The sequence below is a fragment of the Heloderma suspectum genome, chromosome 15 (genome assembly GCF_057233095.1).
Source record: "Heloderma suspectum isolate Gila_16-S chromosome 15, 16-S_ref, whole genome shotgun sequence".
Taxonomy (NCBI): domain Eukaryota; kingdom Metazoa; phylum Chordata; class Lepidosauria; order Squamata; family Helodermatidae; genus Heloderma; species Heloderma suspectum.
The window spans coordinates 16643659-16661717 of NC_139472.1; the positions used below are offsets into that span (position 1 = coordinate 16643659).

General features: G+C 47.1%; 1 protein-coding gene across 1 annotated transcript in view; it reads left to right on the plus strand.

Annotated features, from left to right (window-relative positions):
• Positions 1-4785: 4785 nt before the first annotated feature.
• LOC146335411 (arylacetamide deacetylase-like 4) overlaps positions 4786-18059 on the plus strand; it is a 34196-nt gene continuing 20922 nt past the window's right edge. The window contains exon 1 of the mRNA XM_084822248.1: positions 4786-4959. Within this exon, the coding sequence (XP_084678374.1) occupies positions 4786-4959 (174 nt within the window). The remainder of the gene's footprint in view (positions 4960-18059) is intronic.

Here is an 18059-nt window from a genome sequence, read left to right on the forward strand (position 1 = left end):
TCTATGAAGACCTACAACACCTTCTAGAACTAACACCAAAAAAAGATGTCCTCTTCATCATAGGGGATTGGAATGCTAAAGTAGGAAGTCAAGAAATCACCGGGATAACAGGCAGGCATGGCCTTGGTGTACAAAATGAAGCAGGACAAAAGCTAATAGAGTTTTGCCAAGAGAACATGCTGATCATAGCAAACACTCTTTTCCAACAGCACAAGAGACGGCTCTAGACATGGACATCACCAGATGGTCAATATCGAAATCAGATTGATTATGTCCTTTGCAGCCAAAGATGGAGAAGCTCTATACAGTCAGTAAAAACAAGACCTGGAGCTGACTGTGGCTCAGATCATGAGCTTCCTGTTGCAAAATTTCGGCTGAAATTGAAGAACGTAGGGAAAACCACTAAACCATTCAGGTATGACCTAAATCATATCCCTTATGAATATACAGTGGAGGGGAGGAATAGATTTCAGGGATTAGACCTGATAGACAGAGTGCCTGAGGAACTATGGACGGAGGTCCGTAACATTGTCCAGGGGGCAGCAACGAAATCCATCCCAAAGAAAAAGAAATGCAAGAAAGCCAAGTGGCTGTCTGATGAGGCTTTACAAGTAGCTGAGGAGAGAAGGGAAGCGAAAAGCAAGGGAGAAAGGGGAAGATATATCCAACTGAATGCAGAGTTCCAGAGAATAGCAAGGAGAGACAAGAAGGCCTTCTTAAATGAACAATACAAAGAAATCGAGAAAAACAACAGAATGGGAAAGACTGGAGATCTCTTCAAGAAAATTGGAGATCTCAAGGGAATGTTTTGTGCAAAGATGGGCACGATAAAGGACAAAGAAGGCAGGGACCTAACAGAAGCAGATGAGATTAAGAAGAGGTGGCAAGAATACACAGAAGAACTATACAGGAAAGATCTGAATGTCCCTGATAGCCATGATAGTGCGCTCACTGAGCTTGAGCCAGACATCCTAGAGAGTGAAGTCAAGTGCGCCTTAGGAAGCATTAGTAACAACAAAGCTAGTGGAGATGACAGTATTCCAGCTGAGCTATTTAAAATCCTAAAAGATGATGCTGTTAAAGTGCTGCATTCAATATGCCAGCAAATTTGGAACACTCAACAATGGCCGCAAGACTGGAAAAGGTCAGTTTACATTCCAATTCCAAAGAAGGGCAACGCCAAAGAGTGTTCAAACTACCGCACAATTGCGCTCATTTCACATGCCAGCAAGGTGATGCTCAAAATCCTACAAGCTAGGCTTCAGCAGTATGCGAACCGAGAACTACCGGAAGTACAAGCGGGGTTTTGAAGAGGCAGAGGAACTAGAGATCAAATCGCCAACATTCTCTGGATCATGGAAAAAGCAAGAGAATTCCAGAAAAATGTCTATTTCTGCTTCAATGACTACGCTAAAGCCTTTGATTGTGTGGATCACAACAAAATGTGGCAAATTCTGAAAGTGATGGGAATACCAGATCACCTTACCTGTCTCCTGAGAAACCTGTACGAGGGTCAAGAAGCAACAGTAAGAACCAGACATGGAACAACCGAGTGGTTCAAAATTGGGAAAGGAGTACAACAAGGCTGCATATTGTCACTCTGCTTATTTAACGTATATGCAGAGTACATCATGGGAAACGCCGGGTTGGATGAATCACAGGTCGGAATTAAGATTGCCGGGAGAATTATCAACAATCTCCGATATGCAGACAATACCACCCTAATGGCAGAAAGCGAAGAGGATCTAAAGATCCTTTTGTTGAGGGTGAAAGAGGAGAGTGCTAAAGCTGGTTTGAAACTCAACATTAAAAAACGAAGATCATGGCATCTGGCCCCATCACTTCCTGGCATATAGAAGGGGAAGAAATGGAAGCAGTGACAGATTTTACTTTCTTGGGCTCCAAGATCACCACAGATGGTGACTGTAGTAGTCATGAAATTAAAAGATGCTTGCTCCTTGGGAGGAAAGCTATGGCCAACCTAGACAGCATAGTAAGAAGCAGAGACATCACCTTGCCGACAAAGGTCCGTCTAATCAAAGCTATGGTTTTCCCAGTAGTAATGTATGGCTGTGAGAGCTGGACTATAAGGAAGGCTGAGCACCGAAGAATCGATGCTTTCGAACTGTGGTGCTGGAGAAGACTCTTACGAGTCCCCTGGACTGCAAGGAGGTCAAATCAGTCCATCCTAAAGGAAATCAACCCTGACTGCTCATTGGAAGGACAGATACTGAAGCTGAAGCTCAAATATTCTGGCCACCTAATGCGAAGAGAAAACTCTCTGAAAAAGACCCTGATGCTGGGAAAGACTGAAGGCAAAAGGAGAAGGGGCCGGCAGAGGATGAGATGGCTAGATAGTATCACCGATGCAATGCAAGGCCCATGGGGTCACGAAGAGTCGGACACGACTGAACGACAACAACAAATGGCTTTTGAAAAGAAATTCAAAGGAGGAGAAATTCCAGAGAAATCTTCCTGGGTTGGGTTTGGGGTTCTTGTGCTTACGTTACCCATGAGATGACTGAGGAGTGTGCATGAGTGTCCTGTCTGTCATTGTACAGTAATCTCTGTGGCAGCCTGCTGTCGCCTCCTCGGTTTCCTGCACTTCAATTAAAGCCATCATGGGGAAGACGTCATGAGGCAATTCACTTTTGCAGTTCAGGGAGTGTGGGTGGCCTGAGAGGCTGCAGAGCGATGGAAAGATGTGAAATAGAGAGCGAGCACACACAGTGCCCTCGGCCACCTCATGGTGATTGCGTAAGCTCAAAAACCCAAAATGAAATTTTTAAAAAATCAGAACTCTGCCTCAGAAAAGTGGAAGCCTCAACACAGTTGGTGCTGTTGCCACTTACAGAAGCAGCACATTAAACTCAAAACCCTCAGGAAGAAAGCACCTGTCCTACAACCCCTGCCAATAGCGAGCCCTCTCTGTGAGAAACTGTTGGAGAATTTCTCCTCCCCTAGGAGAAATTTAGTGAAATTGCCCCCCCCCTTCTCTGCCCACAAATAGGCTGGGGAATTTTGAGAGGCAATTTCTGTACAGCTCTAGTTGTTGGTTGGTTGGTTGGTTGGTTGGTTGGTTTATGAAATGATTTTTTTAAAAAAATTAATGTTCACAGTAATGCTTGTGAAGGTACCTACAAAATATTGCATATGAAAAAGAAAAAAAACCCTGATAGGTTCAAAAGATGTGTATGATAACCAAAAATGAATAATTGGAGTAGATGATCTAAGATGGTGAAAAATTACTAGGCAACTAATGGCAACTTAGTTTTTTTTAAATCAGCAGTTCTTTTTTTTTTTCATACTGAAACACCTGGTTGCCTCCAAATGCTACGACCTTCCTCAATTTTGAGAAGGTAGTCTAGTCTAAGACCAAGCTCAAACCCTTTGTAGCTCACCTTGCCACCCAAAAGAGTGAATTGAAAGCTTTTGCTAATACCAGTGAAGTCCTCCATGTTCAGCCCCCTAATATGTTCCTCATAAGGCTCACTGGCCATGTCCAGGTATTCAAGGAAACCCCCCCCCAACCCTAACAACATTATATAATATACCTTCAAAAGCACAGTACAGTTAGAGACTTCAGGTCAGATGTGGACTCAAAGCCCTGAGTCTACATTGACATATCAGTCAATGCTGGTTCCTCCCACATTCATTTTTTTAAACACTGTTGTCCTAAATGCAAAGGACTCCATGGATTTTTGTAAATTCTTATTACAGCCAAACCAAAATGAAATTCTCACCCACCCCTATGTGTAAGCACCTTTGGAGAAGTCCCTCCCCCAAACCCACCTTGAACAGTAAGCATTTGTCTCAATTGCCTATTTATTAATTGTATTTTTATTCATTTGTTTTCGAGATTTGTATACTGCTCCACATCCAAAGATTTCAGAGTGGTGAACAGCAGGTAGGATAAAAGAATAAAAATACCATATTAAAATAATTACCATTTTTAAAAAAGAAACAGAGTTTTCATAAAACTGAGTTCTGATAAAACTGCAGCCAGTCACTGAAGGAAGGCTTCATGAAATAACAATGTTTTCAGGAGGCGAAGGAAGCAACACAACATTGCCGCCTGCCTGACCTCCAAAGGCAGGGAATTCCGGAGGAAGGGGGCCACCACGCTGAAGGCCCTTTTCCTGGTGGACTCCAATTGGGCCATAGGTCCATGTGGAACCACCAGGAGCATTTCCTATGCCATGTAACTAACCCTGAGCAAGTACAGCTGAAAGACCTCCATACAGCTTCTCAGTTTACTCCTGTCTCTCTTTCTCTCCCCTTCCTTGTTATTTCCCCTGTGTCAAATTTTAGATTGTAAGCACCATGGGGCAGGGAACTGCTGTCTTTCACTTTGTAAAACTGCTATCCCCACTGATATTTATCTGTATCTATGACTATCTATCTCTCTATCTCTCTCTCATTGATTGGAAAAAATAAAGTTCTGAATATTAATGTATTTAGGAAGAAAGTTGTTTCCCCCTTGCTTTAAAATTGCAGAGCTGCTCCTCCTCGTGACATCTTTCCTACATTTCTATGCTGTTACTGTCTACTCTTGATCTTCCTGTGGGTGTTTTCTTATGGGCGGAAGCAAAGGCAGTTCTTAATAGCATATCATTATCAGACATATATATCTATGCCATTTGTGGTATGGGAATAGTGTGCCTCTGCTCTTTAGCCTCCTACAGGAAGAACCTGGTGGCGACACGAGAGGAGAAACGCGCATTCCGCTAGGAACATTGAGCGAAATCCATCCATTTTGTTGTTGTTCTGCCCTAGGAAAGCGGAATGGTGCTGTCTTGTAAGCTCATAGTATCCACTCTCATTACAGTTTCCATATTCCCAGCCGTGTTTCTGGTGTCCGCTGTCATCCAGAATGCCATAACTGTGCTACCTCCTGGAATTGAGCACCGGTTTAAGGTCCGCTGCTACCAGACTGCATTAATCTCGATACTCCTTTGGGTAAGTGTTCATGATCTTTACAGCTCAAAAGCCCATTGTGGAAACTTTATATACCGAGGTCTACCTTGGTAGGTCTCCCAATGGCTGTTTGGGATCTATGGAACTTCCAGGTTCAGGGGTATTGTACCCTGAGTGCCAGTTAATGAGGAGCCAAAGAAGGGGGAAGCCGTCACCTTTATGCCTCATTGGTGAGCTTCTCGATTGTTTGCGAGGTTCTTCGATTATGGAGCACCCTACCCAGTATGAATCTATCCATACACTGTGATCAACACCTGAGGCCCTCCTCTGGGAGCCTCCTTCTAAGGAGCTTTGTAGGATGGTAACAAATGAGATGGCCTTCTCAGTGGTGACCCCACTGATTGTGGAATGCTCTCCCATGTGAGGTCTGCCTGGCACCAACATTGTCACCTTTTTGGTGCCAGGTTAAGATTTCCTTCTCCTCCCAGACATTTGATGGAATATGACTGGGCCTTTTAGTTTTAATGTTAGCTTTTTTATCATGTTCTGGTAGTTTTATTGTTACTTGTTTTTATATTTATTTATTTATTTATTTATTCATTCATTCATTCATTTCATTTCTATGCGCAATAGCTGAAGCTCTCTGTTTAACTGTTTCAAACGTGTGTGTGTTAGTTAAAGGATTTAGATATATCTTTTGTCATGTTGTGGACTGCCCAAAGATCTTTGGCTACTGGGCAGTGTAGAAATGTAAAGCATTACCGACATATGAATTATGGCCACTGTTGGAAGGAGGATGCTGAACTAGTCTGATCTAGAGGGAACATTCCCATGTTCTTATAAAGGGTTAGATACCTTCACAATGGATAGCTCTTCCCATATTTTCCCATATTTTCCCTGACAGAACCTCCATGTCCAGGGGTACTTCACCTCTGAATCTCAATTGCAAGGGCACAAACAACTGGGTAGAGCTATTACCTGTATAGACTGTTTGTGGGGTTCCCAGATGCATTGGGCTGCCCAGTGTGGAAAAGAGGAGACTAGACTGGATGTGGATGGGCCCCTGGTATGATCCACCAGGGCTCTTCTTATGTTCAGATGTGCATGTACGTCAAAAAGCAGGAAGAGTGTGTTCTGATTTTCCTAACCAGAAGTGTCCTGCATTGAGCAGGGGGTTGGACTCAATGGTCTTGTAGGCCCCTTCCAATCCTATGATTCTATGATAAGGGGGGAGAAATAAGAGGACAAGGGGAGATGTTTGTTCAGTTTACATTTAATGCAGATTTCCTACTTTCAAACTTTTCACCTAAAACTAGGGATGGCATGGGTGCCCAATTCCATCCAGAAATCTGCTGGAACCACCCCTGCCCGCACCCTCGACCCCCACTCGCTGAGCCCCTTCCCCTGCTTGCCCTTGCCTGCAGTCAGCGAGTATCCCATGCTCACCACAACAGTCTCATCAACCTCCATGGTTGACATTTTTTTGAAAAATACAAGGGTGATCACAAAAATGTGCATCTTTGTGGATGCACAGATTTGCATATGTGAGAATGTGCATTTTGCAAATGGGCATATTTGTACAAGTGCAAAAATGCACACTTTTCAAAAATGTGCATTTCACGCATGCACAAATATGCACATTCACAAAAATGTACATCTTGTGAATACGCAAGGATACACTTTCTTGAAATCGCCATTTTCTTTTTCAAACAGTGGTGACCATGGAGCTTGACAATGCTGCTGGGTGAGTGCAGGCTGCTTGCTGAGCACAGGAGGATCTTGAGCGCAGTCTGGATACCAGCGAGTGGGGGCAGGGATTGGTTGGGCAGCCAGAGAACTGGACAGAGGTGGGTTTGCACATCCCTACCTAAAAGTCACTTCTCCTTCGATATTCATACTTCTCTAAATTCCCCGATGGAGTTCTCCAGTCAAAGTATACAGGCAAAAATCCATATGTTTGGGAAAATAACATTACAATGCATTATTATTATTATTATTATTATTATTATTAACATTTCTATGCTGCCCAATAGCTGAAGCTCTCTGGGTGGTTTACAGTAGTTAAAACATTAAATACACTATAAAACGTTAAAAAGCCATTTACATAAAAGCACACAGACAATATACAGAGACATGTAACTAAAAGCAACTTTGAACTGTCAGTCATAACTAAAAACACATCCAGGACCAGTTAAAACTCATCGTGTGCTGCCAAATGCCTGGGAAAACAGATAGGTTTTAACCTGGAGTTGAAAAGATAACAATGTTGGTGCCAGGCAGACCTCATTGGGGAGCTTGTTCCACAGATGAGGGCCCACCACTGAGAAGCACCTCTCCCTCATTGCCACCTTATGACTTTCCCTTGATGGAGACACTTGGAGGAGGACCTTAGATGCTGAACGTAGAGTATGGGTAGATTCATTTTGGGAGAGGTGTTCCATCAGGTATTGTGGTCCCAAGCCATGTAAGGCTTTATAGGTTAAAACCAGCACCTTGAAGTGAGCTCAGAAGCATATAGGCAGCCAGTACAAGTAGGCCAGAGTCAGTCTTATATGTTCGGAACTTCTGCTCCCCATTATCAATCTGGCCATTGCATTTTGCATGAGCTGCAGCTTCCAAACCATCTTCAAAGGCAGCCCCACATAGAGCGCATTGCAGTAATCTGACTTAGAGGTTACCAGAGCATAGACAACTGAAGCCAGGTTATCCCTGTCTAGATAGGGGTGTAGCTGGGCCACCAGCCAAAGTTAGTAGAAGGCACTCTGTGCCACTGAGGCCACCTGAGCCTCAAGTGACAAAGATGGCTCCAGGAGGACACCCGAGCTATGGACCTACTCCTTCAAGGGGAGTAAACCCCATCCAGAACAGGTTGAACACCCTCCATCAGGTTAGCAGGACCATCCAGCAACAGGATCTCAGTCTTGTCTGGATTGAGCTTCAGTTTTTTAGCCCTCATCCAGTCCATTATTGTAGCCAGGCACCCCACAGCCTCACCTGAAGAAGGCCAAAAGGAGAAATAGAGCTGCGTGTCATCAGCATACTGATGACAGCACACTCCAAAACTCCAGATGACCACACTCAGCAGTTTCATGTAGATGTTGAACAGCATGGGGGACAAAGCTAACCCCTGTGGAACCCCATATTGGAGAATCCACGGGGTAGAGTAGTATTCGCCAAGCACCACCTTCTGGAGCTGACCATCCAAGTAGAAGCAAAACCACTGCAATGCACTCCCAACTCAGAAAGCCATCCCAGAATGATACCATGGTTGATGGTGTCGAAAGCCGCTGAGAGATCATAGAATCATAGAACAGTAGGGTGGAAGGGGCCTACAAGACCATCGAATCCAACCCCCTGCTCAGTGCAGGGATCCAAGTCAGAGCATCCCTGACAGATGGCTGTCCAGCCTCCTCTTGAATGCCTCTCCAGCGTGGGAGAGCCCACCGCCTCCCTAGGTAATGGGTTCCATAATTGTCGTATTGCTCTAACAGTCAGGAGGTTTTTCCTGATGTTCAGCCGGAATATGGCTTCCTGTCACTTGAGCCCGTTATTCCGTTTCCTGCACTCTGGGATGATTGAGAAGAGATCCTGGCCTTCCTCTCCGTGACAACCTTTCAAGTACTTCAAGAGCGCTATCATATCTTCCCTCAGTCAGATAATGTAGCAGTCACAGGAACTCTGGGGGAAAGTGACCATGTTATATTTGAGTTCTTGGTTCTAAAGGAAGCAAAAGCTGAGTGTACCCAAACGCGCACCCTGGATTTTAGGACAGCTGATTTTAATGAACTCAGAACAATGATAAGTAAGGTCAGAGAATCATAGAAATTTATTACTAATACCACAAATTTATTAGCAGTCAAGTTTCCTGCCTTTGTAACTGTGCATTTGGTTTCTTTTTCCTAGGTGCAGAACTTGGCATTTATCCCTATTAAATTTCATTCTGTTGTTTTCTGCCCAGCACTCCAGCCTATCAAGATTGTTTTGAATTTTGTTTCTGACTTCCAGGGTATTAGCTAGACTGCCCAATTTTGTATCATCTGCAAATTTGATCAGCATTCCCTGCACCTCCTCCTCCAAGTCATTAATAACAGTGTTGAAGAGCACTGGGCCCAGAACTGAGCCCTATGGTACCCCACTCGTTACCTCTCCCCAGTTGGAGAAGATCCCATTGATCAGCACTCTTTGAGTCCGATTCTGTAGCCAGCTGTGGATCCACTGGATCGTTGTTTCATCTAGCCCACTTTTAGCTAGGTTGCTAATCAGGATATCATGGGGCACTTTGTTGAAAGCTTTGCTGAAGTCAAGGTATATTATTGTCCACAGCATTCCCACAGTCCACAAGGGAGGTGACCTGATCCAAAAATGAGATCAGATTCATCTGGCAGGATTTGTTGTTGACAAAACCATGTTGGCTTTGAGTAATTGCTGCATTGTTTTCAAGGTGCTTACAGATGGATTGCTTTATCATCTGCTTCAGAATTTTCCCTAGGATTGATGTCAGACTGACTGGTCTGTAGTTCCCAGGTTCCTCATTTTTGCCTTTTTGAAGATAGGGACATTAGCCCTCCTCCAGTCATCTGGCACTTCCCCTGTCCTCCATGATTTCTCAAAGAGAATAGACAGCAGTTCTGAGAGTTCTTCTGCCAGTTCCTTTACTACTCTAGGATGCAGTTCATCTGGCCCTGGAGATTTGAACTCTTTCAAAGTAATTAGGTGTCCCTTGACCATATGCCTATCAATTCCAGGCTCCAATCCTGCTCCTTCAGCCTGTATTTCGCCTTTGCCAGTGTCATGTTTCCCTTTGCCCCTCCTGTAAAACTTCAAAAGCCAAATCAAAACACGAACAAGAGACTTCAGTTCCAAGGCTTTTAATCCACTTAATTCAATGGGTCGTTCAGATGCTAATTGTCAATGAGCCACACAGTCTACAAAGGAAATACCTTCAGGGAGTTCAAAGGAAAATGACGAAAGTTGCCCGCCGTTTGAGGAACAGGCGAGTTTGCTGTCCTGACTTATGGGATGGGATCTGCGTCTATCTTGTGAGGACTCTAAGCACAGCTGTTCCCGCCGGGCCAATCGGGCAGATAGCCTAAGCTACGCCCCTGCCATTCCCCTCTTGTCTCTGCATCTGCATCTAGTGTCTAAGAATTCAGGCTCTACCAGCCCCCCTTCTCCCTGTTCGCTATCTGTCAGAGGGGTGGATGAAGAGGGGCCCTCTCCATCCAGCTGTGGCTTTGAAGCTTGAGGGGTAGGCCTATCCATCCCTGTCCAGGCCTGGGAAATTTTCTCCCCCACGTTTTGCGGTTCTTCTTCAGACTCTGAGCTATTCTGCCAATTGTTGTGCTCAGGGGCAACCCTGACAGCCGGGGGGGCGGGGGGTCATAGACCCTCTTTTGGGAGAAGACTGTTGAAGTAGGAATTGAGCACTTCTGCCCTTTCTTTGTCATCTGTTAAAATTTTGCCATCCTTATTTCATAGCTGAACTACCATTTCTGTCCTCTGTCTTTTACTATGGACGTATCTGAAGAAAGCCTGTTTGTTATTTTTAGCATCCCTCGCTAAAACCTCAGTTTCGTTCTCAGGTTTAGCCTTCCTGATGCCATCCCTGCAAGCCTGTGCTACCTCTCCCTTTGTAGCTTGGCCTTCCTTCCACTTCCCGTATGTGTCCTTTTTTGTTTTCAGGTCATCTCTAAGCTTTTTGTGAAGCCACATTGGCTTCTTCTGTTGCCTTCCACCTTTTTTTCTTGTTGGAATTGTTTGTAATTGTGCCTTTAGAATTTTATTTTTTTAAAACTCCCCAGCCATCTTGGACTCCTTTTCTCATTAGAGTCACTTGCCATGGGACCTGGCAACAGAATGAAACAACAGAATGAAATTTAATAGGGATAAATGCCAAGATCTGCACCTAGGAAAAAGAAACCAAATGCAGTTACAAATGCGAGAAACTCAACTGCTAATAAATCTGTGGTATTAGTAATAAATTTCTATGATTCTATGATTCTATGACCTTACTTATCATTGTTCTGAGTTTATTAAAATCAGCTCTCCTAAAATCCTGGGTGCACGTTTGGGTACACTCAGCGTTTGCTTCCTTTAGAACCAAGAACTCAAGTATAACATGGTCACTTTCCCCCAGAGTTCCTGTAACTGCTACTTTATCCACTAAGTCATCTCTGTTGGTTAGGATCAAGTCAAGGATAGCCGATCCTCTAGTTCCTTCCTCCACTCTCTGTAGGAGGAAGTTATTAGCAAAACAAGTTAGGAATTTCTGGGGGCAGGGGGAAGTTTTGCAGAATTCGTCTCCCAACAAATACTGGGGAAATTGAAGTCCCCTATTGCTACTACATCATGCTTCCTTGAAACAATTTAAAAAGCAATTTGCTTTTCAAAAGTTTCATCCTCGTCTTCTCCTTGATAGGGCTGGGCAGAATGCTTACCCCATTTTGGGTGGGGGGTTCCGCAGGGGGGGAAGGCGATCTGTCCCTGCCCCGGGAATCCGTCCAGGTCAGCTCTGCTCTGTGGCAATCCTGCGGAGCCGCCCACCATTGCCATGCCGTATTGCTGGGGTAGGGCCATTTGCATCCCTGTTAACCACAAATTTATTAGCAGTCGAGTTTCTCTCATTTGTAACTGTGCATTTGGTTTCTTTTTGTGGGGAAAAACAGGGACATAAATGGCATAGTGGACATCATTTGCGGCCATAAAGCTGGTAGATTAGCTTAAATGCAGCCGTAAATGGCTGCATTTAGGCTAATCTACCAGCTTTATGGCCGCAAATGGTGCCCACTATGCCATTTGCATCTGGAGACTCACTTACCCTACCCCAGCGATATGGCACGGCAATGGCGGCTGGCTGTATCGCCAGCGGAGTGGAGCTCTGCAGGATTGCCACAACAAGGGAGCTGACCCGCACTGATTCCAGGGGGAGCCAGAGGTGAGTGCTCCATTTTGCCACGGGTCCCAATGGGGCCGGATTCTTGGAAATGGGGGTCCGTGCTGGAATTCCGTCCTAGATTGGGTAGACCCTGACCACCATGTTCCTTTAATTCTTTGCTCCATTTATTTCAACCCAGATGCTCTCGATGGGGCTACCAAGCTCATCCTCCTGTATTTCTGTGCAGAGATATGTGTTTTTTAACATACAGTGCAACTCTACCTCCCTTTCTGTTCCTCCTGTTCTTCTTGAACAAGTTATATCCTTCAATTGCTGTATTCCTGTCATGGGAGTCATCCCACCAAGTTTCAGTTACCTCTATCAAGTCATAATTTCCCTCCTGTATTAAGAGTTCAAGTTCATTCTGTTTGTTTCCCATTCTCTGGGCATTAGTATATAGACATCAAAGACCATGTGCTTTATACTCTGGCTTTCTTCCTACATGTTTTTGAAGACTATTATTGGGCACTATTAGAGCTGTTCTCTCCATTGTGGTGCATGAGCCTTCATCCATTGTTACCCTCAACTTTATGTCTTCTTGCCCTGTAGGATTCAGTCTAAAGCCCTCCTGAATAAATTCTTCATGTTGTGGCCAAACACATTCTTTCCAGCCCTTGTCAGGTGCAACCCATCCCTTGTCAACAATCCATCTTCCAGGAAGTGTAACCCGTGGTCCCAGAATCCAAATCTTTCATGTTGGCACCACCTTCACAGCCAAATCAAAGAAAATCAACAGGGTTTCACTCCCCCTGTCTTCTCCCAACATAGGCCATCACACAGGGTGACCAAGGCTGTTTCTGTGCCAAAACCTGGCCTGAACCCAGACTGAAATTGATCCAGATAACTGGTCTCATCCAAGAGTGTCTAGAGCTGGTTCACAACCACTCACTCAAGGACCTTGCCCAGGAATGGCATATTTGCAAATGGCCTATAATTATTAAGGTTTTCCAGATCTAGGGAGGATTTCTTCAGGAGTGGCCCCACCACTGCCTCTTTCAGGCAACCCACTCATTTATTTATTTATTAAATTTATTAATCGCCCATCTGGCTGGTCACCCAGCCACTCTGGGCGATGTACAGCATATAATGAAACAGTTTAAAACAATAAAATTCTACAATAAAAATGTTTTCTACAATACCCTAACCCACCCCAAATGCCTGCCTGAACAACCACGTTTTTAATGCACGGCAGAAGCTCATTAAAGAGGGGGCATGGCGGAGTTCCCTAGGGAGAGAGTTCCACAGAGTGGGGGCCAACACAGAAAAGGCCCTCTCCCTCGTCCCCACCAGTCTAGCTGTCCTGGCTGATGGGACAGAAAGAAGGCCATCCGAGGCTGATCTTCTTGAGCGGCCTGTCTGGTGCTGCTGGAGGCGCTCCTTAAGATAGGCTGGGCCAGAACCATATAGGGTTTTAAAGGTCAAACCAAACACCTTGAATTTGGCCCGGAAAACAACTGGTAACCAGTGCAACTCGTTCAGCACTGGAGTGATGTGATCTCGCTGGCGGCTGCCTGTAATCAAGCGAGCGGCCATGTTCTGCACCAGCTGCAGCTTCCAAACCATCTTCAAGGGTAACCCCATGTAGAGCGCATTACAGTAGTCTAAACGAGAGGAGACCAGGGCATGTACTACTAGGGGTGGATGAAAGTCACTTACCTTTTCTCGCAGCTTGTTCGCGGTGGGGGGGAGCGCTTCGCTGCTCCCCCCGCGAAGTTCAGGCCAGGGGGGGAGGCTTCCCGCCTCGCCCGGCTGAAATTCAGGCCGGGGAGGAGGCTTCCCGCCTCGCCCGGCCGCGAACACGAAAGTAAAAAAAAAAACAAACCAACGTCCCCTGATAGGCTACGTGACGATTCACGTAGCCTATCACGGCTAGATCTGCAAAGTCAGCTGTGATAGGCTACGTGAATCGTCACGTAGCCTATCACGGGTGACTTAAAAAAAAAAAAAAAAAGCGCGTACGCGAATGGCGGCCCCCATAGGGAGCCGCCATTCCCCTTCCTTATTTGGTCGCTGTAGTCTACGTATATGTTTACGTAGACTACGGCGAAAATAAGGGCAATGCAAATAGAGTTGCCCTTATTTTCGCCGTAGTCTACGTAAACATTGACATAGACTACAGCGACCAAATAAGGAAGGGGAATGGCAGCTCCCTATGGGGGCCGCCATTATCCGTACACACTTTTTTTTTTTTTTTAAAGTCACCCGTGATAGGCTATGTGACGATTGACGTAGCCTATCACGGCTGACTTTGCAAATCTAGCCGTGATAGGCTACGTGAATCGTCACGTAGCCTATCAGGGGACGGTTGTTTTTTTTTTCTTTCATTGCAATGGCGGGGGCGGCAGCCGGTCGAAAGACCGGCTGCCGCTCCCGCCCCGCTCGAACACCGGACGAACCACCAGCTGGACCCACCGCCGGGAGGGACATTCAGGGAAGGTAAGTCCCGTCCTGGGGGGGGTGCGGGGTGCGGAAGGGGGTGCGGAGGATTTCTCCCCGAAACCTGTTCGGGGGGCTGAACACGTTGGCGCTCGGCCCCCCGAAGTTTCGGGGAGAAATTCTCTGCCATCCCTATGTACTACCGATGGGAGCAGATGGTTGGGAAGGAAGGGGCGCAGCTGCCGTATCAGATGGAGTTGATACAGCACTGTCCGGCTCACAGCTGACACCTGAGCCTCCATGGACAGCTGGGAGTCCAAAATGACCCCCAGGCTGCGGACCTGGTCTTTCAAGGGTAGCCGTACCCCATTCAACACCAGGTCAACATCCCCCAGCCTCCTGTTGCCTCCCACCAAAAGTACCTCGGTCTTGTCAGGGTTCAACTTCAGCTTATTCCTCCCCATCCAGCCATTCACCATCTCCAGACATTTGGACAGGGATTCTATGGCCAACCTTGGTGAAGATTTGAATTGTGTGTAGAGCTGCGTGTCATCTGCATATTGATGACACCGCACCCCAAACCTCCTGATGATAGCTCCCAGCGGCTTCACATAGATGTTAAATAGCATCGGGGAGAGGATGGAACCCTGTGGCACCCCAAAAGTGAGTGGCCACGGGTCTGAAACCTCGTCTCCCAGCGCTACCCTCTGGTACTTGCCAGAGAGAAAGGACTAGAACCACTGCAGTACAGTGTCTCCAATGCCCAACCCCTCCAGGTGGTCCAGGAGGATACCATGGTCAATGGTATCAAAAGCCACTGAGAGGTCAAGGAGAACAAGGAAGGCGCATTCACCCCTATCCAGAGCCCTCCTCATATCATCCCCCAAGGCGACCAAGGCCGTTTCTGTCCCATGCCCAAGCCTGAAGCCCAACTGAAATGGGTCTAGATAATCAGTTTCTTCCAAGTGTGCCTTCAACTGCATCGTCACCACCCGCTCAATCACCTTGCCCAAAAATGGCAGCTTTGAGACTGGGCGAAAGTTGTTCAGAACTTGAGGATCCAAGGAGGGCTTCTTTAAGAGCGGTCTTATCACTGCCTCCTTGAGGGCTAATGGCATCACTCCCTCCTCAAGGGAGGCGTTCACCACCGCCCTAGGGATGTATGAAAGTGACTTACCTTTCCGCGGATTATGTTGATGGAGGGGGGGAGGCATTCCGTCCCTCCCCCCCAGAATCCTGGCTGGGGGGGGCGCTCCGTTCCTCTCCCCCGGAATCCTGGCTGGCCGGCTCTGCTCCGCAGCGATTCTGCGGAGCCGCTGGCCAGCTCCACCAGCAGCCAGACATCTGGCTGCTGGCTAGCAGGGACACAAATGGCGGCGGCTGTAGCCGCTGCTGTTTGCGTCCCTGCAGTCAGCTGTGATAGGCTACGTAAATGTTTACATAGCCTATCACAGCTGATTTAAAAACAACAACAACAACACGCGCTTACGCAAATGGCGGCGGCCATGGCCGCCGCCATTTGCATAATTTATTTTGGCACCTCTTAGTCTACATAAACATTAGTCTACGTAAACAATGAGGGGAACGTAAATAGCATAGCATCTACGCTATTTGCGTTCCCCTTATTTTCGCCGTCTTAGTCTACGTAAATGTTTACATAGACTAAGACGTGCCAAAATAAGTAACGCAAATGGCGGCGGCCATGGCCGCCACCATTTGCGTAGGGATGTCAGAGAATTTTGCCACGAATCTCGGGGAGGCCGAATGCCAAGACATTCGGCACCCCAAAATCGGTGGCGAAATGGTCTGCCCCCCCCCCTTGAGCACACTCTGGGAGAGAGCGCAGGACAGGAAGGCCTGGCGTGCTATGGTCCATGGGGTCACGAAGAGTCGGACACGACTGAACGACTGAACAACAACAACAACAACCCCCCCCGGGATGGGACTTACCTTGGGTGAATCTCCCTGGCGGTGGCGGCGGTGGCGGCGGCTGCAGTGGCGGTTCAGCGGCGGCGGGTCTTCTGACCGGCTGCCGCTGCCATTTCCAGTAAAAACAACAACAACAACAAAACGTGATAGGCTACGTAAAGATTTACATAGCCTATCATGGCTAGATTTTTAAAAAATACCATGATAGGCTACGTAAAAACAAACCAACCGCGTGTATGTAAATGGCGCCGCCATTTGCATTCCTTATTTTTGGCACGTCTAGTCTACGTAAACATTTAAGTAAACTACCGCGAAAATAAGGGGAACACAAATAGCTATGTAAATGTTTACGTAGACTAGACGTGCCAAAATAAGGAACGCAAATGGTGGCGCCCATGGGTGCCACCATTTGCGTGAGTGCATTTTTGTTTTTTTTTTACTCAGCTGTGATAGGCTACATAAACATTTACGTAGCCTATCACGGCTGACTGCAGGGACGCAAACGGCGGCAGCTATGGCCACCGCCGTTTGCAGACCTGTCCGGCCAGGATTTGCAGTGGGAGGGATGGGGCGCCTCCCTCCCAGGCCAGAATTTCAGGGGGGAGGGATGGAGTGCCTCCCCCCCGGCTAGAATTTCAGGGGGAGGGACAGAGCGCATTCCCCCCACCGCGAATCAATTGCATCATAAGGTAAGTGACTTTCGTACATCCCTACAATTGCGTACGCGCGTTGTTGTTGTTGTTGTTGTTTAAGTCAGCCGTGATAGGCTATGTTAATCGTCACGTAGCCTATCACGGGTGACTTTTTTTAAAAAAAAAGCGCCTACGCAAATGGCGGCCCCCATAGGGAGCCGCCATTCACGTTCCTTATTTGGTCGCTGTAGTCTACGTAAAGATTTACGTACACTACGGCGAAAATAAGGGCAACACAAATAGCGTTGCCCTTATTTTCACCGTAGTCTAGGGGTGGACGAAAGTCACTTACCTTTCGTCGAAGCTTGTTCGCGGTGGGGGGGAGCCGCTTCGCTGCTCCCCCTGCGAAGTTCAGGCCGGGTGGGAGGCTTCCCGCCTCGCCCGGCCGAAATTCAGGCCGGGGGGGAGGCTTCCTGCCTCGCCCGGCCGAAATTCAGGCCGGGGGGGAGGCTTCCTGCCTCACCCGGCCGCGAACTTGAAAGTTAAAACAAAAAAAAACGCCCCCGTGATAGGCTACGTGACGATTAACGTAGCCTATCATGGCTAGATCTGCAAAGTCAGCCGTGATAGGCTACGTTAATCATCACGTAGCCTATCACAGTTGACTTTAAAAAAAAAAAGCGTGTACGCTAATGGCGGCCCCCATAGGGAGCCACCATTCGCATTCCTTATTTGGTCGCTGTAGTCTACGTAAATCTTTACGTAGACTACAGTGACCAAATAAGGAATGGGAATGGCGGCTCCCTATGGGGGCCGCCATTATCCGTACGTGCTTTTTTTTTTAAAGTCACCCGTGATAGGCTACGTGACGATTTATGTAGCCTATCACAGCTGACTTTGCAGATCTAGCCGTGATAGGCTACGTTAATTGTCACGTAGCCTATCACGGGGGCATTTTTTTTTAATTTTATTGGAATTGCGGGGGCGGCAGCCGGTCGAAAGACCGGCTGCCGCTCCTGCCCCAGACGAACACCCGCCGAACCGCCGGCCGGACCTGCCGCCAGGAGGGACATTCGGCAAAGGTAAGTCCCATCCCGGGGGGGGGCGGGGGGGCGGGGGGACGGAGAATTTATCCCGGAAACTTGTTCGGGGGGCCAAACACATTGGCGCTTGGCCCCCCAAAGTTTCGGGGAGAAATTCTCCACCATCCCTAAACACCAATAAGTTAGGGGACTGTACACGCACATCAGAGACCACCTCAAGCACCTCGG